This window comes from Pleurodeles waltl, chromosome 11, assembly GCF_031143425.1.
Source record: "Pleurodeles waltl isolate 20211129_DDA chromosome 11, aPleWal1.hap1.20221129, whole genome shotgun sequence".
NCBI lineage: Eukaryota > Metazoa > Chordata > Amphibia > Caudata > Salamandridae > Pleurodeles > Pleurodeles waltl.
In genome coordinates, this window is record NC_090450.1 from 583,304,599 (window position 1) to 583,328,865 (window position 24,267).

A 24,267-nucleotide genomic window follows, 5' to 3' on the forward strand; every position below is an offset into this window, starting at 1 on the left:
GGTTCTGAACAGGGTCTGCCCCCTAGCAGGACACCCATTAATGTTGGTAGTAACGGAGGTTCCCATCACAGTAGGGCATCCTTTATTCCTAGAGGCCAAGCTACCAGGGTCCAGACAGTTAGGGACAGGCCCCCCTCTGAAGTTTCCAATTTGTCATCTGTGTCAAATCATTCCCAACCCACCCACCCTGAGGATAACCTGTTAGAAAGGGAACTCAAAAAGTTGAGGGTTGAAGAGACCAGACTGAAGCTTAAACAGCAACAGCTGGCCTTAGATAGAGAATCCCTAGACATTGAGAAGGAAAGACAGAGGTTGGTGTTAGGACCCCATGGTGGCAGCGGCAGTATTCCTGATAGTAATCCTGTTAGAGAGCATGATTTCAGGAATCTGCACAAGGTAGTCCCCCCTTACAAGGAGGGGGATGAGATCAACAAGTGGTTTGCTGCACTTGAGAGGGCCTGTATGGTACAGGGGGGTCCCTCAAAGGCAGTGGGCTGCTATTTTGTGGCTATCTTTCACTGGAAATGGTAGGGTTAGGCTCCTTACTGTTAGAGAAAGTGAAGCTAACAATTACACAGCATTGAAGGATGCACTCTTGGATGGATTTGGCTTAACCACTGAACAATACAGGATAAAGTTCAGAGACACCAGAAAAGAGTTCCCTCAAGACTGGACAGATTTTGTGGACTGTTCAGTGAAGGCCTTGGAAGAGTGGTTACATGGCAGTAAGGTATCTGACTATGAAAGCCTGTATAATCTTATTCTGAGAGAGCATATTCTTAACAATTGTGTGTCTGATTTGTTGCACCAGTACTTGATAGACTCAGATCTGACCTCTCCCCAAGAATTGGGAAAGAAGGCAGACAAATGGGTCAGAACGAGAGTGAACAGAAAAGTTCATACAGGAGGTGACAAGGACGGCAAGAAGAAAGATGGTGAGAAATCTCAGGATAAGCATAGGGATAAGGTTAAAACCAAAGATCCTTCTTCAAATCCTAAACACTCTTCAGGGGGTGGGGATAAATCAAATTCTTCCTCTTCTTCACAACATACACACATTAAAAAGCCTTGGTGCTTTGTGTGTAAAAATAAGGGCCATAGGCCAGGGGATAAGTCCTGTCCAGTTAAACCCCCTGAACCTACTACCACTAATACATCAAACTCTAGTGTCCCTAACAGTAGTGGGACTGCTGGCAACAGTCAAAGTAAGGGTGTAGTTGGGTTCACTTATGGGTCCATCATAGAAACTGGGGTAGTCAGCCCCAAGACAGTTTCTGTCACAGCTGGTGGCATTGGCCTTGCCACACTGGCTGCTTGTCCCCTTACAATGGATAAGTACAGGCAGACAGTTTCAATAAATGGTGTTGAGGCTCAGGCCTACAGGGACACAGGTGCCAATATCAGTTTAGTGACTGAAAACCTAGTGTCTCCTGAACAACACATCATTGGACAACATTACAAGATTATTGATGTCCATAACTCCACTAAGTTTCTTCCCTTAGCTATAGTTCAGCTTATTTGGGGTGGAGTTACTGGCCCTAAGCAGGTGGTAGTATCACCTAGCTTACCTGTAGACTGTCTCTTAGGTAATGACCTAGAGGCCTCAGGTTGGGCTGAGGTAGAGTTTCATACCCATGCAGCCATGCTGGGTATCCCAGAGGAATTGCTTCCTCTCATTTCAGCTGAAATGGAAAAGCAAAGGAGAGAAAAAGGCCTGAAAACTCAGGATCCTTCTCCAACAACACGTAAAAAGGGCATCACAGTATCCCCTACCCACCCTGCCATCCAGGATACCATTCCTGTGGTAGGGGAAACCTCTCCCGGGATGGCACCTGTACCAAGGGAACCATCAGCCGGCACAGCTGAACTCCCTGAGGTAAAAGTACCTCTCTGTGGGATAACTAATATTGGTGAGGAAAAGGGCACCATTTTGGTTAACATGGAGAATCCCTCCAACCCTCCCAGAGAAACATTAGTGCAGAAACCCTGCACTGCCTCACAACACTTAGGACAGCAGCCCTGCCCTAGTGTGGAGCTCATAGGACAGCATCCCTGCTCTGCTCCAACTCAAGAGAAACAGCATCCCTGTTCTCTCTTACAGCCATATGGACAAAGATTTTGCTAAGCTATGGCTTTATTGAGACAGCATCCCTGTCTGGCATTTTCATCACTTGATATAGGTCCAGTGGACAAATCCCACTGCTCTAAACTTTAACATACTAATAGGAACTCTGAAAATATGACTTCACATTGTTGGCTAACTAAAAAACTTCAAAGAGGGTGGTTTACATCCCCACAGGGAAGTAACCATATAGTGGATGATAAAGGGAGTAACCAATCTATTGCAGAGCTACTCTCCATTTATCACCACTTAGACAATAAAGACTCAACTGGCCAAGGTTAGCCTTATTGTCCTTCGTTTGGGAGGGGGGGGTTGTGTAGGAAGGTAGCCTCTTTCGAGCCTTGTTACCCCCACTTTTGGCCTGTTTGTGAGTATATGTCAGGGTGTTTTCACTGTCTCACTGGGATCCTGCTAGCCAGGGCCCAAAACCCTATGCTGTCAGTGTGTTTGTTATGTGTCACTGGGATCCTGCTAGCCAGGACCCCAGTGCTCATAAGTTTGTGGCCTAAATGTGTTCCCTGTGTGGTGCCTAACTGTCTCACTGAGGCTCTGCTAACCAGAACCTCAGTGGTTATGCTCTCTCTGCTTTCCAAATTTGTTACTAACAGGCTAGTGACAAATTTACCAATTCACATTGGCATACTGGTACACCCATATAGTTCCCTTGTATATGGTACTGAGGTACCCAGGGTATTGGGGTTCCAGGAGATCCCTATGGGCTGCAGCATTTCTTTTGCCACCCATAGGGAGCTCTGACAATTCTTACACAGGCCTGCCACTGCAGCCTGCGTGAAATAACATCCACGTTATTTCACAGCCATTTACCACTGCACATAAGTAACTTATAAGTCACCTATTTGTCTAACCTTCACCTGGTGAAGGTTGGGTGCAAAGTTACTTAGTGTGTGGGCACCCTGGCACTAGCCAAGGTGCCCCCACATTGTTCAGGGCAATTCCCCGGACTTTGTGAGTGAGGGGACACCATTACACGTGTGCACTATACATAGGTCACTACCTATGTATAGCGTCACAATGGTAACTCCGAACATGGCCATGTAACATGTCTAAGATCATGGAATTGTCACCCCAATACCATTCTGCTACTGCTGCCAACCGCTCAGACAGGTTTCTGCCCTTCTGGGGTCCAGGCAGCCCTGGCCCAGGAAGGCAGAACAAAGGATTTCCTCTGAGAGAGGGTGTTACACCCTCTCCCTTTGGAAATAGGTGGGAAGGGCTGGGAGGAGTAGCTTTGATGGGCACAGATGGTGCCCATCTATGCATAAGCCAGTCTACACCGGTTCAGGGATCCCCCAGCCCTGCTCTGACGCGAAACTGGACAAAGGAAAGGGGAGTGACCACTCCCCTGACCAGTACCTCCCAGGGAAGGTGCCCAGAGCTCCTCCAGTGTGTCCCAGACCTCTGCCATCTTGGAAACAGAGGTGTTGGGGGCACACTGGACTGCTCTGAGTGGCCAGTGCCAGCAGGTGATGTCAGAGGCTCCTTCTGATAGGCTCTTACCTCTCTGGGTAGCCAATCCTGCTAACCTGGTAGCCAAACATCCTTTTCTGGCTATTTAGGGTCTCTGCTTTGGGGAATTCTTCAGATAACGAATGCAAGAGCTCACCAGAGTTCCTCTGCATCTCCCTCTTCACCTTCTACCAAGGATCGACCGCTGACTGCTCCAGGACGCCTGCAAAACCGCAACAAAGTAGCAAGACGACTACCAGCAACATTGTAGCGCCTAATCCTGCCGGCTTTCTCGACTGTTTCCTGGTGGTGCATGCTCTGGGGGTAGCCTGCCTTCACCCTGCACCAGAAGCCCCGATGAAATCTCCCATGGGTTGACGGAATCTTCCCCCTGCTAACGCTGGCACCAAAAGACTGCATCACTGGTCCTCTGGGTCCCCTCTCATCCCGACGAGCGTGGTCCCTGGAACACAGCAACTCTGTCCAAGTAACTCCCACCGTCCAGTGACTCTTCAGTCCACGTTTGGTGGAGGTAAGTCCTTGCCTCCCCACGCTAGACTTAAAAGCTGTGTACCGTGTGATTTGCAGCTGCTCCGGCTCTTGTGCACTCTTCCAGGATTTCCTTTGTGCACAGCCTAGCCTGGGTCCCCAGCACTCCGCCCTGCACTGCACAACCTTCTGAGTTGTCCTCCGACGTCGTGGGACCCCCTTTTGTAACATTGCGTGGACTCCGGTTCACTCTTCTTCTAAGTGCCTGTTGGGGTACTTCTGCGGGTGCTGCCTGCTTCTGTGAGGGCTCTCTGAGTTGCTGAGCGCCCCCTCTGTCTCCTCCGCCAACAAGCGACATCCTGGTCCTTCCTGGTCCTCAGCAGCACCCAAAAACCTCTACTGCGACCCTTGCAGCTAGCAAGGCTTGTTTGCGGCCTTTCTGCGTGGGAACACCTCTGCAAGCTTCATTGCGACGTGGGACATCCGTCTTTCAAAGGAGAAGTCCCTAGTCCTCTTCTTGCTTGCAGAACTCCAAGCTTCTTCCAACCGGTGGCAGCTTCCTTGCACCTTCAGCTGGGGTTTCCTGGGCTCCTGCCCCCCCTGGACACTGTTGTGATTATTGGACTTGGTCCCCTTGTCTTACAGATACTCAGGTCCAGAAATATGTTGTCAGTGCACTGCTGGTGTTTGTTCTTCCTGCAGAATCCCCCTATCACGACTTCTGTGCTCTCTGGGGGTAGTAGGTGTACTTTACTCCTACTTTTCAGGGTCATGTGGTGGGGTATTTTTCTAACCCTCACTGTTTTCTTACAGTCCCAGCAACCCTCTACAAGCTCACATAGGTTTGGGGTCCATTCGTGGTTCGCATTCCACTTTTGGAGTATATGGGTTGTGTTGCCCCTATACCTATGTGCTCCTATTGCAACCTATTGTAATTCTACACTGTTTGCATTACTTTTCTTGCTCTTACTTACCTGATTTGGGTTTGTGTACATATAACTTGTGTATATTACTTACCTTCTTACTGAGGGTACTCACTGAGATACTTGTGGCATATTGTCATAAAAATAAAGTACCGTTATTTTTAGTAACTCTGTGTATTGTGTTTTCTTATGATATTGTGCATATGATATAAGTGGTATAGTAGGAGCTTTGCATGTCTCCTAGTTCAGCCTAAGCTGCTTTGCCATAGCTACCTTCTATCAGTCTAAGCTGCTAGAAACACCTCTTCTTTACTAGTGAGGGATAACTGGACCTGGCACAAGGTGTAAGTACCGCTGGTACCCACTAAAAGCCAGGTCAGCCTCTTACAACGTGCCAACAGGAATGCTGTGATTGGCTGGACGAAACCTGACCAGAAAGTTGAGGCTGCCATTTTAGGTAAGGGGACACGGTTCTCATGGCCGACAGATAAAACGAAAAGTGGAATAAGGGGTCAAGGTACCTCCACCCATGGCTGTCATATATGGGTCTTTCAGGGTCAAATTATGACCATAAATTATTTTTTTCATGCTATGCGATATTCGGGAATACTTTGCAACGCTCAGCGCTGCCCCTGGGTAACATTGTGACGAATTTGCCAATTTCAGTAAAAACATTATTTTTTTAATTCATAGACTCATTTATACACTAAACTCATTCACTCACAGAAGCACTCAGACACTTATGCACCCACTCAAATTCCCACTCAGAGAGTCATACACCCACTTTCAGACCCACTAAAACACTTATGCACTGATTCACAGACCCACTCAGACACTCATGCATCCACTCACAGACCCACTCAGACCCTCACGCACCCACTCACAGACCCACACAGACACGCAGGTGGTTTTAAGTGGACAAAATGGCGCTCACACTTACAAGTTCAATATAACCAATAGTAAAACTTGAACTTTCAGTCTCTGGTAGTGCGGTGCTCTTCAGGGGGAACACACCCACAAACCCCCATACATTTGGAGTCAATGACTGTTATGCAAACAAAAAATTAATCAAGGCACACGCCCATAATTACTTCATCCTCTAGTAGACCGATCAGACTTCAGTCCATCCATTAGTTTCCATCCAATATTTATTTCACACTGGATATCCTTTTTCTTATTTTGTAGTAGACAGAATCCAAGCTCCAATCCTTTCCCACTCTACAGCCAACACGTTTTTTCGTCCTTTGGGATGTATCTAACTACGGCAGTGTGAGCGTACTCGCTTCGCAGCTTGTTCAAGGATACACAGTTTACTGTTACTATATACTATTCGGAGATAAGTGGAGTTTAAGAGTGAGAGCTACTCAGCTTTATTAGGAATTTGGGAATTCAGGACTAACAGCCCTAATAAAGACAAAAGGGAGACAGAAGTCTGATTCAAATCAGTGCATTACAGGATGAAGTAATTGTGGGTTTGTGCCTTGATGTATTTTTGTGTCCGCTCAGACACGTACCCACTTACAGACTGTCACACACCTACTCACGGACCCAGTCAGACACTGAAGGACCCCCTCACAGACCCACTCAGACCCTCACACACCCACTCACCGACCCAGTCACTCACAACACCGACTCACAGACCTACTCAGACCCTCATTCACTCTCAGACCCACTCAGACACGCACCTACTCACACACTGTCACACACCCACTCACAGACCCACTCAGACACTGAAGGACCCACTCACAGAACATCTCAGACACTCATGCACCCACTCACCGACCCAGTCAGACACCCACGCACCCACTCACAGACCCACTCAGACACTGATGCACCCACTCGCACACCCACTGAAATCGTCACACACCTACTCACAGACCCCCTCACGCATCCACTCTCACACCCAGAGACACCCTCTCACACCTACTGTCACACCCAGGGAGGTAAACCGTGCGGCCAACTGCAGTGTGCGGTGTAGGGTTGGGTGGCTATGGGAGTTGGCTTTAGGGCCTGGCCATAGGTCGGGCCCTGCAGCCACCCTCTGTCGCCCACAGCCGAAGGCCATGTGCGGGATTGGGTGGTTATAGGGGGTTGACTGCAGGCACTGCAGTCAACCCCGACACTGTACGCCCCAAGACTGTGTGTGTAGTGCTTGGATTAATGTATAGTAATTAAAATTACTTTACGTAAAAACACTATAGAAACTCACAGAAAAAAACTAAGGTTACAGGGACCTTATAATTAGGTTCTGAATCTACTCATACAAAACCTTAGAAATTCAGCATTTATAGTTAGAATTATTTCAAGTAACTATAACTCGTGCTCTAAGTTAACTATAACTTGTGTCCTCGCCATGCACTGCTAATTACGGCAGATATTACAGCACTCATAACAACTTCTATAACATTATTAAAAATATAAATGAAACGTTAGCAGTCAAATTAATGAAGAAAAAACTGTGCATGGCGGGGGCACGAGGTATAGTTAACTTAGGGTGCAAGTTATGTTTACTTGAAATAACTCTAACTATAACTGCTGGATTTCTAAGGTTTTGTATGAGTAAATTCAGAACCTAAGTATAACATTCCTGTAATCTTTGATTTTAACTGTAAATATGTTTATATGTCTGCATATCTTATCTGTTCACAGAAACCCTAAAATATAAGTATATTTTACGGTTTCCAGCTTACCAACACGTCGCACCCTGTGGAATACAACAGAGGTGGAACCCGCCACACACCCAGTATTGCAAACCATACTCACTATGGGCGATGGCCTTCACCCTAACTCCTGGTTATACAAGGCAATTTGTGACCTGATGGAGATTCCTCACGAAGCGGTTCGACAGAAGTGGGAAGAGGATTATGGAAAAGTACTTCACGATAAGGAATGGACACATGAATTGGAATTCTTTTAACAAGAGTCCTATAACTCCTGTTTTAAGAATATACCATTTTTTTATACTACACAGAGCATACCTCACACCAGCTCAATTAAATTGCTACTTTCCTGAAGTAAAGGCAAGCTGTCCATGCTGCCAGGCCCAAGATGCAGCTCTTGTTCATGTGCTCTGGTCCTGTCCCTCCCTACATAATTACTGGAAAGCTGTACAGGACATGCTATGGGAGGTCACTGAACTACCCGATATACACACCTGGGAGGCATGCTCTTCAGACATCTGCAGACCCTGGAAGCTGCATAAGGTATGAATCTGCTTTGCATCCTGACCCTCCTCCTTGCCAAACTCGCACTGCACTGGCACTCCCCAGCAGCCCCAGTGGTGATGTCTTGGTGTGCTGTGGTACGCAAATGGGGGGCTGCTGAGGAGGGTGCACTCCATCATGAGGAAGTCTGCAACCTACGTAAACGGCCTATTTCCTCCCACTGGGCTACCCTCCTCTCATAGTTCCTGCAGAGGATGAGAAACGGTGATCACCCCCGTGACCCACACATGCACCCCTGTGGCCTATCGCCACAGTGACAGGGACAGCAGCACTTCACCTCACTTGTTGCTCGTACCTCGTTGCACCACAAGATCACAGCACCGTCGACCACATTGCGTATACACATCTCTTCCATATATGGACATGACCTGCCGCTTCCCTCCCCTTGTTCTTTTCACCTTACCTATGCCCAGTGCATGGGTCAATCCCTAGTTTGTACCACCACAGCAGTACACTCCCGTCTTCTATATAGATTGAACAATCAGATTTGCAAGTATATGACTACTTCACATGTACTAATTCACATGTTTTTCAGTTAATGCGTATTGATTATGATGTGCACTGATATATTTAATCTTCTATCAAGGTACACCTGGCAGCAATTTCTAGATTCAGAAGCACACACAACAGATCTTCTTTGTGATCATCAAGGAGTTCATCGAAAGTCTTTTCAGATCTTATCCCCCATCAAAAAACTTCTAGTCTTTTGGGTAGTTAATACTGCTTTAGCACAGCTAATTAAACATTCTTTTGAAAACTCACACGCCGTGTCAAAGGAACCTATGGAATTTCACCCTAATGAACCAGTAATTCTTAGAACTTTCTTCAAAGATCTTAAAAATGCAACAGAAAGATCTCTTCATACCCTGGATATGTGTTGTCAGTTTTCATATGAACAGGACTGAGAACTTTGGAAAATTTGATCAACTTTCAATAGCATATGGTCCTCCCAGAAAAAGATATGCTACTACCAAACAAACAGTAGCAAGATGGATTTCAGCAACCATACCCTTCTGTCACTTGAAAGCCGTAAGCACCCTACAAAGTACTGTGAAGACTAATTTAAGAAGATCCATGGCAACTTCTATAGCATTATTTGTGAATGTCCGTCTGTTGCAGATTAGTAGAGCTGCTACATAGGAGAATACCCATATGTTTACTCGTCATTATCACCTTGATTAGGCAATGTATAATGATGCTGCAGTAGGGCACACAGTCCTTCGCCATCTCTTCCTCAGTGGTGAGATTTTCTGTGTTAACAAATTTACATATTTTGCCCAGAACCCTCTAGCAACTGTTACAATTGCTTGACATGCCAGGCTCATGTGTTTGTAATGCTTGAATGTCTTCTCAAGGCCTTACTATTCTGATTCAAGCATGCGAATCTATGGAAGATCCAAAACTGGAGAAAAGCAAGTTACTTACGCATATACTGTGACTCTTCAGCATTGGCATCTTTCACAGAATTACATATGACCCACCGTCCTCCCTGATACGGGCTGTCAGTATATTTGTTAACATTTCTGTGTAAGAAATCTGTGGTATGATGACCCTTGAGGTGAGATGTGTTGGCTGTGCTGTACTTGGATCGGCTGAAGTTTGGTATTTTGCCAGTGATGTGGATAGGCTAACAAAGTTACCTTTTCAAGTTGCTTAAGCTTAGCTTTGTACTGGTTTTCATTATGATACTGCAAGATTCCTGTCTCGACTATGCGATGATTCAGGATGTGAATCTATAAAGATGTCAGTACTGGATAACCTCAGTATGAGGTAAGTAACAAATATATATGTATATGTTTGTTTTTTCATTTTTCTCAAATAGCTTCTGAATCCCAGAAGTATACTGGTACTGGAAAGCAGGCAGCACTGTTTGATCCCTTTATTAATAAGTAAAATGACAACTTCTGCAAATTATACACAGCAGACACATTTCGGCCTTCTTCTAGTATATATATGTGTGTTTGAGGGCTTCTGGTCACATCACAAATGTCAACAGAACCTCAAGATTGAAATATACATAGCATGTGTTACCATTATGTATTTTTTATATCATATGTTTATTTCGTTTAGTTAGCAGGAAAAATGACTAGGGTATTGATTGGAATTAAAATATTTTAGTCTGCCTTTAATAAATAAATTGTTGATAAAGCAAGGGATAGTGGTTAGGACTGGTAAATTCATGCAATTCTGTGGCTGCAGTTTTTACAACATTATTATTGATTTCTGACATTTGACACATAACGTGCTTTGGATTATGCATAATTTGCAGCTATCATTAAAAAAAAAAGACTCTTCTGGCTCAATGTATGAAAATAATAATACTGACAGATGATATGCCACATAATTAGTCTTTTTGGCGTATAGTTTCATAAATTAGATGATTTTGCCACATAATCCCGGCCCAGATTATAGACTAGATTGGCGCTAGTAATTAGGTTGATCAAACGTGTAGCTCACAGGATACTGAAATGTTGCCATATTTCAGGGTTTCCCATAAACATGCATTCGTCCTTTAATAACTCTGCAACCATTTGACGAATCCCGGCAAAACTTTGCAGACCTATTGCACTCGTTACATTGGTGGAGGATGGAACGTTTTGCGTTGTTTGGTCAAGGGCGTGCAAAGTGAAAAAAGGGAGGGGGGCAAAACAGATGTGGACCTCAGTGCATTTTACATAGACTTTGTATTGGATGTTAGCGCAAAATCAGTTGGATTTGAATGACATTTGGCAGGATTGAAGTATATGGTGTGCAGATGATCCTTTTTGTGGTGGCATTAAAAAAGGATAAGTATTATCAGCATTAATTTAGTGATATCTGTTGGCGATGTAGTTTTGAAGTTGTACCGCCAAACATAGGGATAACAAGTAATTTTCTGACTGCACAATGACTTTCTTTATAAAAACTGCAGACAGCCATGTTGTTTTAAGGCCACTTTGCTGGTGTTCTAGCTTAGGGCCTTAAATATAGGTCAGTGTTAAGTTTCATATGTTTTCCCTACCTTTTACCACTTAATTTAAGTAGTCATAGATAGAGAAATATAATTCTAAGTTTCTATATATGTTAAATAAATATTACAGAGTACTGAGGGACTACCTAGTTACTGCCTAGGGAGTACTGTGGCACCTTAAATAATAAAACAAAATAAAAACAGTGAACAAACACCGTAATACACTACTCTTCACAAATATAGTGCAATACGGTGTCATGACAATTGTTTGCATATTTATGTCCCAAAAAAAACCTACACATTACTGCAGTAATACCTACAAATTAATGTGTAACTTACAAAAATAAAAATGCACCTTTTTTTATAACAAAAAAAACCATGGTACGTGGTAGGTACTACCGTGGGACTGTGTCAACTGCTTAAATAAGTATATAGAATTTTTCTTTTTTTAAGACATACCTATTTTCAATTTAAAAAAATGGTGAGCGTTTGGTAACAACAATAAAACCTACACTTACCTATATTTAATGCTTTAAGGCACAACATACCAAAAGTGTACTATAAATATTATAGTTGCCTTTAGATTTGTAAAGGCAGACATTAGCCAATTAGACACTGAGTTGTCATCGCCGTGTACGACGGTATACCTCTAACTTACTGCAGTATACCACTGCACAATATATCACTAGGTGACAAATTTGGAATTCTATTGATTTGCTCTTGCATTGCACATAGTGTCACTAGGGAAATACAGTACTTGCATAACATTTACCTAACAACACAAAGTCACTATGCGTCGCCATGCTTTAATTGTTACATCTACAGAAACCAAATGCAGTGCAATTAGCTGCCTTGCATTACTGTGCACACCATAATCCACAGTCCTCCAAAAATTGAACTACATCCATATCCCACTACACTCTATGGCACTATACTATGCACCACTTCACCCTATGCTATTTCACAGTGTATGCAACCCCACTGTACGTGACTCCACTATACACAATTCCACTCTCCACCACACCACTTTAGGCTATTTCACTATAAGCAACTCCATTCTACGACAATCCACTGGTGTGTAAACTCTAAATTTAAGTTATAACTATAACGTTAGAATTTATAATGTCTGTGTAGCTTAATTATGGGGTTTATGGAAAGAATAAATAAATTTTCCTAACTATAATTACTACAACTCATCCCGAACCATTGCTTTTTTATGTGTGCATATATTTATATATACACACATACACACATACCAACACAAACATATATGTATTTTCATAAATTCCTAGTCTTAGTGATTCCTTTAGTGAAATCGTATTCAATTTGCCTAACTTTTTTGATGCGCAACCCTGAAATGTTGTTCACTCGAAAGGATTTCTCCCTTTGGGACACCAAAGTACTTAGGTGTAGGAGGCTGGACTGGCTTGTAGTGAGTACCTAGGGGTACTTGCACCTTGCACCAGGCCCAGTTATCCCTTATTAGTGTATAGGGTGTCTAGCAGCATAGGCTGATAGATAATGGTAGCTTAGCAGAGCAGCTTAGGCTGAACTAGGAGACGAGTGAAGCTCCTACAGTACCACTTAGTGTCATATGCACAATATCATAAGAAAACACAATACACAGTTATACTAAAAATAAAGGTACTTTATTTTTATGACAATATGCCAAAGTATCTCAGAGTGTACCCTCAGTGAGAGGATAGGAAATATACACAAGATATATATACACAATACCAAAAATATGCAGTATAGTCTTAGAAAACAGTGCAAACAATGTATAGTTACAATAGGATGCAATGGGGACACATAGGGATAGGGGCAACACAAACCATATACTCCAAAAGTGGAATGCGAACCACGAATGGACCCCAAACCTATGTGACCTTGTAGAGGGTCGCTGGGACTATTAGAAAATAGTGAGGGTTAGAAAAATAGCCCACCCCAAGACCCTGAAAAGTGAGTGCAAAGTGCACTAAAGTTCCCCAAAGGACAAAGAAGTTGTGATAGGGGAATACTGCAGGAAAGACACAAACCAGCAATGCAACAACAATGGATTTCCAGTCGAGGGTACCTGTGGAACAAGGGGACCAAGTCCAAAAGTCACAAGCAAGTCGGAGATGGGCAGATGCCCAGGAAATGCCAGCAGCGGGTGCAAAGAAGCTGCTACTGGACTGTAGAAGCTTAGGTTTCTGCAGGAACGACAAGGGCTAAAGACTTCCCCTTTGGAGGACGGATCCCTCACGCCGTGGAGAGTCGTGCAGAAGTGTTTTCCCGCCGAAAGACCGCCAACAAGCCTTGCTAGCTGCAGATCATGCGGTAAGCGTTTTTGGATGCTGCTTTGGCCCAGGAGGGACCAGGATGTCGCATATTGCGTCAGGAGAGAGAGGGGACGTCGAGCAAGACAAGGAGCCCTCTCAGCAGCAGGTAGCACCCGGAGAAGTGCCAGAAACAGGCACTACGAGGATGCGTGAAACGGTGCTCACCCGAAGTCGCACAAAGAAGTCCCACGTCGCCGGAGAACAACTTAGGAGGTCGTGCAATACAGGTTAGAGTGCCATGGACCTAGGCTGGACTGTGCACAAAGGATTTCCGCCGGAAGTGCACGGAGGCCGGAGTAGCTGCAAAAGTCGCGGTTCCCAGCAATGCAGTCTGGCGTGGGGAGGCAAGGACTTACCTCCACCAAACTTGGACTGAAGAGTCACTGGACTGTGGGAGTCACTTGGACAGAGTTGCTGGATTCGAGGGACCTCGCTCGTCGTGCTGAGAGGAGACCCAAGGGACCGGTAATGCAGCTTTTTGGTGCCTGCGGTTGCAGGGGCAAGATTCCGTCGACCCACAGGAGATTTCTTCGGAGCTTCTAGTGCAGAGAGGAGGCAGACTACCCCCACAGCATGCACCACCAGGAAAACAGTCGAGAAGGCGGCAGGATCAGCGTTACAGAGTTGCAGTAGTCGTCTTTGCTACTATGTTGCAGTTTTGCAGGCTTCCAGCGCCGTCAGCAGTCGATTCCTTGGCAGAAGGTGAAGAGAGAGATGCAGAGGAACTCGGATGAGCTCTTGCATTCGTTATCTAAAGTTTCCCCAGAGACAGAGACCCTAAGTAGCCAGAAAAGAGGGTTTGGCTACCTAGGAGAGAGGATAGGCAGCAACACCTGAAGGAGCCTATCAGAAGGAGTCTCTGACGTCACCTGGTGGCACTGGCCACTCAGAGCAGTCCAGTGTGCCAGCAGCACCTCTGTTTCCAAGATGGCAGAGGTCTGGAGCACACTGGAGGAGCTCTGGACACCTCCCAGGGGAGGTGCAGGTCAGGGGAGTGGTCACTCCCCTTTCCTTTGTCCAGTTTCGCGCCAGAGCAGGGCTAAGGGGTCCCTCAACCGGTGTAGACTGGCTTATGCAGAAATGGGCACCAAAAGTGCCCATGAAAGCATTTCCAGAGGCTGGGGGAGGCTACTCCTCCCCTGCCTTCACACCATTTTCCAAAGGGAGAGGGTGTAACACCCTCTCTCAGAGGAAGTTCTTTGTTCTGCCATCCTGGGCCAGGCCTGGCTGGACCCCAGGAGGGCAGAAGGCTGTCTGAGGGGTTGGCAGCAGCAGCAGCTGCAGTGAAACCCCAGGAAAGGCAGTTTGGCAGTACCAGGGTCTGTGCTACAGACCACTGGGATCATGGGATTGTGCCAACTATGCCAGGATGGCATAGAGGGGGCAATTCCATGATCATAGACATGTTACATGGCCATATTCGGAGTTACCATTGTGAAGCTACATATAGGTAGTGACCTATATGTAGTGCACGCGTGTAATGGTGTCCCCGCACTCACAAAGTCCGGGGAATTGGCCCTGAACAATGTGGGGGCACCTTGGCTAGTGCCAGGGTGCCCTCACACTAAGTAACTTTGCACCCAACCTTTACCAGGTAAAGGTTAGACATATAGGTGACTTATAAGTTACTTAAGTGCAGTGTAAAATGGCTGTGAAATAACGTGGATGGTATTTCACTCAGGCTGCAGTGGCAGGCCTGTGTAAGAATTGTCAGAGCTCCCTATGGGTGGCAAAAGAAATGCTGCAGCCCATAGGGATCTCCTGGAACCCCAATACCCTGGTTATCTCAGTACCATATACTAGGGAATTATAAGGGTGTTCCAGTAAGCCAATGTAAATTGGTAAAATTGGTCACTAGCCTGTTAGTGACAATTTGGAAAGAAATGAGAGAGCATAACCACTGAGGTTCTGGTTAGCAGAGCCTCAGTGAGACAGTTAGTCACTACACAGGTAACACATTCAGGCACACTTATGAGCACTGGGGCCCTGGATGACAGGGTCCCAGTGACACATACAACTAAAACAACATATATACAGTGAAAAATGGGCGTAGCATGCCAGGCAAGATGGTACTTTCCTACACCAGCACCTTCTAGAACACTCCCAACAGAGGCTGTTTCCCTCAGGTTTTCTACGGGAAGTGGTGTGAAGGAAGTCTCCTTGAGCTCTGCTCAGCTACCTGTTTTTTCCTCACAGGACTATGAAAAGATCTTCTTCCTTTTGAAAATTTGTATTACAACTAGACTGGATATGTCCCATATTTCGAAGAAAAGCCTTTTTCAGGCCTTGTGACACCTGTGGGAAGAAAAGACTTCACTCAGAAGATCCTCACAAACAATGTATTTATTGTTTATATCCAGACCATAAGGTAAAAGACTGTAAAATCTGCCAGACTTTCTCTGAAAAAACTTTAAAGGACAGAGAAGGTAGACTTTTATTGTGGCTTCAGAAATGTAGGACCAGAGAATATTCTGTACCTGAGGAAGACAGAGATAGTTCCTCACAGGCCACAACTTCAGGTAAGAGGCAGAGAATTGAAGAAAAACATTGTTCAGAGCCAAAGGCGAAAGTCAGTAAAAAATCTAAACATACTGACAGTCTGCCAGGAGAGGAAGTACAAAGATCAGCCTTCATCCTCCAAACAACTCTTACTTAAGTCTATCCCCACTACTTCTTCACTGAAGGAAACTATCCTGAAAGATGACTCACAATCTGCTCTGTCGACGTTGAGAATAAAAAAATCAGATTCAACGTCGACGAAAATGGCAACGAATAAACCACAGTTAACGGCATCGTCAGCGGTAATAACGATGATGGTAACTCCTACCTTTACTTCGCCAAGTTCCCAGATGATTATGCCAATGTCTCCGCTATCCTCGATGACGATCGCAGCAGTGAAGGCTTTCAAGCGCCATTTGTCGGATGTTACGTTGACGACAACCTGCTTCAGTTCCTCGTCGGCACATGCACCGTCGACGGCTCGAGAACAATATGCCTTAACCTTGTTGACAGCATCATTGACGAAGAGCTCGTCGACAAGGGCAATGCTGGAGAAGAGGACCTCATCATCGAAACTTTCGTTGACGACTACACCGTCGACGATGGCTCTCTCGTCGACGACAACTACGTTGACGGGCCCGTCAACGACCATTCCAAACCAGGTAGTACGACAACGCCATCGTCAACAATAGCTTTACCATCCGTGGAAGAGGACTTGCTAGCGAAATCCTCAACGACACTGCATCATTCCACCATTTCACAATATGAGAGATCATTTCCACCGCTATCCCTCATTCCACTAAAAAGCAGATCATCAGATCCTGTAATTCTGCCTATCCATACATCACCAAGTAAAGTCCTGCCTTACCAGCCTATTCACCTCCCTGAGGAGGATGGCGACTCCGATAATGACGGACCTTTTGGCCCAGCTAGTAGCCCATTGCAACAAAAAATGAAATGCCAAGACTTTGATATCGACGACAATGAACAGTACCAGGAGTATTACGGTTCAGCGGAACAACAACGGGAGAGTACAGAATTTCACCAACAGCAAGCTTTTCCGATGCCAGCATCTCTAATAAGAAATCTTCAGCGTATGCTTCAGTATTAACGTAGGTTGCCGTCCTCACTTCCTTCAACACCTATAACGCAAGTTCCATCGCTGGTGCAACTTTTTCAAACACCTGTTCTGTTGCCAAGGTCCACTCCTTTGGTTTCCACGCTGATTACCTCGGCACAAAACGTTGCTTCTAATTTGAAGCAGCCCATAGTGGAAGATGTGCCCTCATCAGATGATGACAGAGAAGACGGTGAAATCAGAGAAAAAATATTTGATTAATACCAGTGGGATGACTACCTTGTTCCCACTCACTCACTACCACAGGCAGCACCAGTGGATTTTCCACCCAGAGATATTGGTGGGTTCCACAGTTTAATGGACAGTGCAGCTAAAAGATTTGAACTACCATTGTTGACTAAAGAAACGATTGTATTCTTTATGACTTTAAAGAACAGGCAAGGAAATCTGTAAGGGCCGTACCCATAGTGGACTCTATCTGATAGAAGTGTCTAAAAGCCATGAAATACCCAGCTACTGCTCATTTCACGCCTAGAGAAAAAATATAAGGCCCCAGACAATTCGCCATCTTGCCTTATGAGTCACCCAAAACCAGATTCAGTAGTATCGCAAGCTGCACAGCGACGCTCAAAAAAACCTTCCGTACCAATTTCATATCCTCCAGATAAAGATGGGCGTAGATTGGATAGTATCGGAAAGAGATTTTCCACGATGGTAACCACTACAGTTAAGGCGGCAAATTCTCTGGGCATTCTAGCCCGCTATGACCGCCAAATGTGGTTGGATATAGTACTGTACATCGACTCACTGCCTGACGATGTTAAGGCGGAAGTACGTAAGATCTTACAGAAGGGGGAGTGAGTCTCAGCAGAGATGATCCACTGCGCCATTGACATCTCCACTACAGGTTTTAGACAATTAGCAGGATCTGCAGTGTTGCGTAGGCAGGGATGGTTAAAATCCACATCCGTCTGCCTGGAAGTCCAGACAACAATCCTGGATATGCCATTTGCTGGAGAGTGATTGTTTGGCAAACATGAGATAATGCTCTACAGTCAATAAAAGCAGGTACTGACATGGCCAGATCCTTAGGCACCTTTCAGTTCCGTAAACAAACCTTTTAAAGAGCTAAAGGAAGGGGTAAATTACTCATTTCGAGCAGGCTCCCAACAATACAGGCAGTTCCAGTCTCCGCAGTACCCTCAACAATACGGACAACAGCAGCAGTATAGACAACCTCCAGCTGCGGCATGTAAACAGCCTCCCAGAGGCTGTCTGCAAGGGGCAGAGACAGTAGAAAATGATGACCTCCAGTGTATACCACCTGCTTACTCACAGTTCCAAATCAAAGGACAAATATACATCATTTCCAACAGTGGTCCAGTATAACTTCTGACAAATGGATGCTGGATGTCATTTTGAGAGGACACGCACTAGAATTTCTCCAGAAACCCCAAAACACCCCACCTTCAGGCCCACCACCGCCTCGATTGAAGCAACTTTTAAAAGAACTATCCAGCATGATAAAGAAAGGAGCGATAGAGACCGTTCCAAAACATCAGAGAGGAGTAGGATTCTACTTGCGCTTCTTTCTTGTCAAGAAACCCTCGGGAGAATGGCGTTCAATACTCGACCTTCAGAAGTTAAACAGTTTTCTAATGAAGCAAACTTTTTGTATGGTTACGCTTCAGGACATATTACAACTCCTGAACCGCAAAGATTACATGGCATCATTAGATCTTCAAGATGGGTATTTCCATGTACCAATGCACCCAGCTCATCGCGGATTCCTATGTTTCTAGGTAGCAGGAATACACTTTCAGTTCATGGTGTTACCATTCGGACTAAAATCTGCCCCCAGAATTTTCACAAAGATGTTGGCCCTAGTGGCTGCTTATCTCCGGCAACAGGGAATCCAAGTATTCCCGTACATGGATGATTGGCTGATAAAAGCCCCTACTTCAAAACAGTGGATGCAACAGCCACCTGCCTTTCATTATTCAGCAGACAAGGCCTCACAACAAATTACTAAAAGTTGCAGTGGAAACCAACGGCAAGGTTAACCTCCTTGGGAGCGATTCTGGACACAGTGAAGATCAAGGTCTTTCCCTCCAAGAGCAAACACGCAAAGATTCACCAACTTGCAATCAAACTTTCCAAAAGAAAGTCAGTTTCTGTCCGGATATGCAAGTCGTTCATGGGAATGATTTCCTCATGCATTCCCTTAGTCCCAAACTGTCGCTTACGCATGAGGCCCCTTCAGCAACAACTCAACGAGCAGTGGATCCAGACACAGGGCTTGTTCCACGACCCTATTTACATCACCTCAACAATGAAATCGGAAATATTATGGTGGGCACAACCCATCAACCTAACGACAGGGGTCGGATCCTTACAAACACTACCAGATTTCGTAATAACAAAAGATGCATCGCTATAAGGTTGGCGAGCACACCTTCAGGACTTGAGGATAAGTGGAAAATGGTCTGCGGAGGAGAGAACACTCCATATCAACCAGCTGGAACTCAGGGCTATTGCCCTAGCATTAAAGGTATTTCTTCCCAACATAGCAGGCTCGTAGGTCCTCATTCAAACAGACAATGCAAGCAGCAAGTTCTATCTGAACAAACAAGGAGTAACGCGTTCTCCTACACTCTCTGCTCAAGCTCAGAACATCTGGAACTGGGCACTTCAACATTGCATATTCATAAAAGAGGAACATGTAGCAGGAGTATACAATCCCCTTGCCGATTCACTAAGCAGGACCACCATTCCATACCACAAATGGGAATTAAATCAACACAGGATAAAAGAGCAGCTCCAGAAGAACCTCAAGATGTGACTCTTCGGATGAAGCCCCTCTCCCAGCGCCTTGAGACCCTCACGGGTGAGTAGCTGCGCTTTACAAATACTGATTGATTGTTTGAGCGCTGGGGAAGGCCAAAGCTTGACCTTTTTGCAATGAGAGGGAACAAGAAATGCCCTTACTTTACAAGCTGGCATCCCCAAGAGGGATCATGCCTAGGCCTTTCCACCTATTCCATTGCTCCCAAAGGTAATAAACAAAATTAAAGAGAACCTTGCAGACTCTTTCTGATACCCTGTAGGTGGCCTAGGCAGTACTGGTTCATCAAACTCTTTCTCCTCTCAGAGGAGCCTCACTTGCAACTTAAGGTAACAGCGAGCCTGTTGACAGTGAACAAGGGCCAGATACTGCATCCAGACCCAGCATCGCTACTCATATCAGCCTGGATCCTGAATACGATGAGTTTGCATCTCTAGTCATTCCAGCAGACTGCAGAGAAATACTGTCAAAGCCAAGAGCCGAGGCAACAAACGAAACCTATAAGCTCAAGTGGAAGCACTTCTGTCTTTGGTGCAAGTCCTCGAGCATCCACCCACTCAAAGCACCGCCAGAACAGATTATTTTGTACTTACTCCACCTAGCAAAATCAAAACGATCTCATTCTTCGATAAAAGTACACCTGGCTGCAATTGAGCGCTTTAGACGTACTAATAACGCGCCATCTTTGAGCTCTTCTCGAATAATTAAACAATTAATCAAGGGACTCTTCAGGGCCTTTCCACCAGTTAAGAAAACCCCGCCACTGTGGTATCTGAACGTAGTCCTAGGGCAGCTAATGAAGCCACCATTCAAACCGATACACAGATAGGAACAACCTGGAAAACGGCAATACTTTTGCCTCTTACATCTGTGAAGAGGGTGAGCGATATACAGGCTTTCACCATCAAACAACCTTTCCTGCAGTTCACGGCAGACGGTGTTATCCTCAGGACAAATCCTAAATTAATTCTGAAAGTTGCATCGGATTTCCATGTAAATGGACCAGTTGTTTCTCAGAAAGTTTTTTCCAAATCCATAGACACCAGCAGAAAAGTCCCTCTACTCACCAGATGTCAAAAGGTATCTCAAATTCTATTTACACAGGACTCATCACATAAGGAGATCAGACCAGTTGTTCCTAGCATATGGAGGTATCAGGAAAGGTCTCTCAGCAAACTATTGCAAGATGGATTGCTGCCACTATAAAGTATTGTCATGCACAGGCTGGTAAAAAGTTACAAGGCAGAATGACAGCCCACTTTACGAGAGCCATGGCCATGGCCACATGTGCGCCTTCTTTGCAGGATTGCCAATTCAACACATCTGCAGGGCGGCAACTTAGTCCAGCAGACACACATTTACAAGACATTATTGCCTTGACGAGTGTTATAAGGCCGATATGGCTGTGGGACAGGCAGTGTTGCGTCATCTCTTTCATTAAGTTGAGACACTTTCTTCTTCTCCCACCATCCGCTAATTCTATTACTCAAGAACTACTGTATATTTTATTTTACTGTATTACTTATTATTCTGATTCAAGCATGTGAATCTATGACAGATCCAATACTGGAGAAGAAAATTAGTTACTTACCTGTAACTGTAGTTTGCCAGCATTGGTATCTTTCATAGATTGACATGTGACCCACCTTCTTCCCCTTAGAGGCTCCCCTCACTCATGCTACAAGTTAAGGGCACACTAGTGCTTGAAAATCTGAGGGAAACAGTCTTTGTTGGGAGTGCTCTAGAGACTGCTGGCGTCTGATTGGTCAGAGATCAAGCTTAGTCCTTTTTTGAAAAAGGAAGTAGCTATTAAACAGACCGTCCATTGCCATTATAGCCTATGATACTAACATGTATTGCTTTACGAGGTTACCTTGGGACTCCAACTTCAATGATGGGTAATATTCAAGCGTGTGAATCTATAAAAAAAGATGCCAATACTGGAGAACTACAGTTACAGGTCAGTAACTAATTTTTTTCTTCACACAGCGGGAAACTAGATGACACCACCTTAGGAAGAAACGTGCACCCTGGCATTCAGCTTGCACTATCTTCTTATCTATAACTGTGCCTGGAAACAGTGCTGGCAAGCAGTACACAACATCAAAACCTAACATTTCTGTGCAATGTAATAACTAGCCTTTACAGATGTTTTCAGAGTCTGTACACAGTAAACATTTGCAGCAGTGGTGATTCTATGCACTTCCCTTCAAGTACATGCTTGTTACTCTTATCTCGCTATTAGCCACTCTCGGACCCTTTACATACTGTTTGCATTCTTGTCTTCTCGGATCACCCACAAGTTCAGGAGGGCTACGCTCTGCTCCAGCAGGGAGTTTGGATTCTCCACCCGGATCCTGTTTATCTCATCCACCCCAAACTGCAGTTCCCGGGCTAGCTCTGCATAAAAGGTAAGACAGAAAAACATTGGTGTAGGCACAAAATAATTATTTAGTGCATACGAACAGTCAGAATACAACATGTTGGAATGAGGTACCAGCAGTAACCGAGCCCTACATAAATTTGAGTATTGTAGGTGGTAACTACATTGCAGACGATGGTAATATCAGCGATACAATGTAGACAAAAGGTGAACATTTTAAGCAGGTTACACACCAAAGTGACAATTATAGACTTGGAGAGCAGCAAGCAGGTGATGATTATAAACATACATCGCAGAAAGGAGGTGATGAGTACAGACACAATGCAGACAGCAGATGTAGACAGACAGACACTGTTGACAGCACATGATGATTGTAGATATACGCTCAATAATTGTGCTGAATGTAGACCTCCACTGTAGACAATAGGTTCTAGTTGCAGACAGACACTGCAGAAAGCAGGTGCTGGTAGACCATCATTACAAGGTTAGGGTCAAAGTATGATTCCTGTGCAAAGAAGAGTTTGCAAAGCGATTGGAATTACAAGGTTGGATAATTAACACACCCAACGTTTTTTCCTGCGCAATCCCAGCAGGCCAAAGCAACTAAAATTTATCAGGGACGAGAACAAAGCAAAACATGGACAATGAGATACATACTTCAGACAGCAGACAGTGATTACAGACATGCACTGCAGACAGTATTTTTCAGGGTGCTAATTCATTTAGGAGAGCACAGAGGGCAGTGGGGAATCCTCAGGAAGACTGTTTATCTACTAGGAATATCATTACTAAAGGCTCGTAACTTTTTATTCTGATGGCTACATTTTCCTGCACATTCTCCTCCTTATAAGTGAGTCCCAAAGCATATACCTACTTTGGAGGTAGGATTGAGATGTGGGTTAACCAAGAACATTGTGCAACACTGATTTGGCAAAGTACCTATCGCTGCGTGCCTGAGCAGGGAAGCAGTAATGTTTGCCAAAAGCATGCAGGAATGACTAAGTGGCTGCCTGGTAGATGTCAGCCACTTGAGTGCCTCTAGAAAGAACTGCTAAAGCAGCCAAAGCTGTAGTTGAGTGGGTGGATATGCTCTTCAGAGAGTCTTCTTTGCCAAGGCGAAATAGATCTTTATATAGGAGATGTCCCAATGTTGAGTTGTGAATTTGCTCACTGCCTTGCCATTCTTGGCACCACAGAAGGCACAAAGAGCTGATCATCCACTCTGTGGTGTTGACTACAATTGGTGTGATAGGACATGGCATATCTGGGATGATATTTATTTTAGGTCCAATTCACAAATGAAATTTATTTAAGCAATTGGCTTTTAAAATATTACAGTGAAATAAATAATGACAGCAATAATTTATAAACCGCTTTCTTATCACACAAAGATACTTAGCCAAGGCAACTGCAGTACCAAAGGATGCCATCTTGCCTATGGATGCTTTGCACAGAAACTGTAACAATATGACATTTTACAAACAATGGGTGCATATCTTCTTCACTATTGTAAAAACAAAAACAACAATCCAATAAGATAGGACATAAATCTACCTTTATATTGCGCCCACAAGTCATTATTTTCACAAACGTGTGAAGACAGGGTTGGCAATGCCCATACATACCCTTAGAACCTAATTTTGAAGTCTAGTATCAGATAGTACAATAAAGAAAAAAAGTAAAGAAAAGAGATAGGTAAGCCTAACCATACCTTTGTTAGGGAAAGAGAGGATCTGTCTGCCAAATTGCAAGCATCCAGAATAGATGGCAATGCAAAGGTCAAGTGACAATTTCCTTTTCAATAGATGGATAGATAAATTCCCCGAAAAGTGGTGTGAAGAAACATTTGTAAGAATTATGATGCAAACTGGTACTCTCCCTCTAGCAGAGCTTTAAAGCAATTCTGAGATCTTTTGAGATAGAGATACCTGTAGAGAATAAGCAAACACTAAAAAACAAGCTTCTA

The 24,267-nt window shown here is 44.6% G+C and overlaps 1 protein-coding gene across 5 annotated transcripts in view; it reads right to left on the minus strand.

Annotated features, from left to right (window-relative positions):
• The window catches only part of ANK1 (ankyrin 1), an 869,955-nt gene that overhangs the window by 385,936 nt on the left and 459,752 nt on the right, over window positions 1-24,267 (minus strand). For all 5 annotated transcript variants that reach the window (XM_069214086.1, XM_069214083.1, XM_069214082.1 and 2 more), the window contains one exon: window positions 22,187-22,318. In XM_069214086.1, the coding sequence (XP_069070187.1) occupies window positions 22,187-22,318 (132 nt within the window). The remainder of the gene's footprint in view (window positions 1-22,186; window positions 22,319-24,267) is intronic.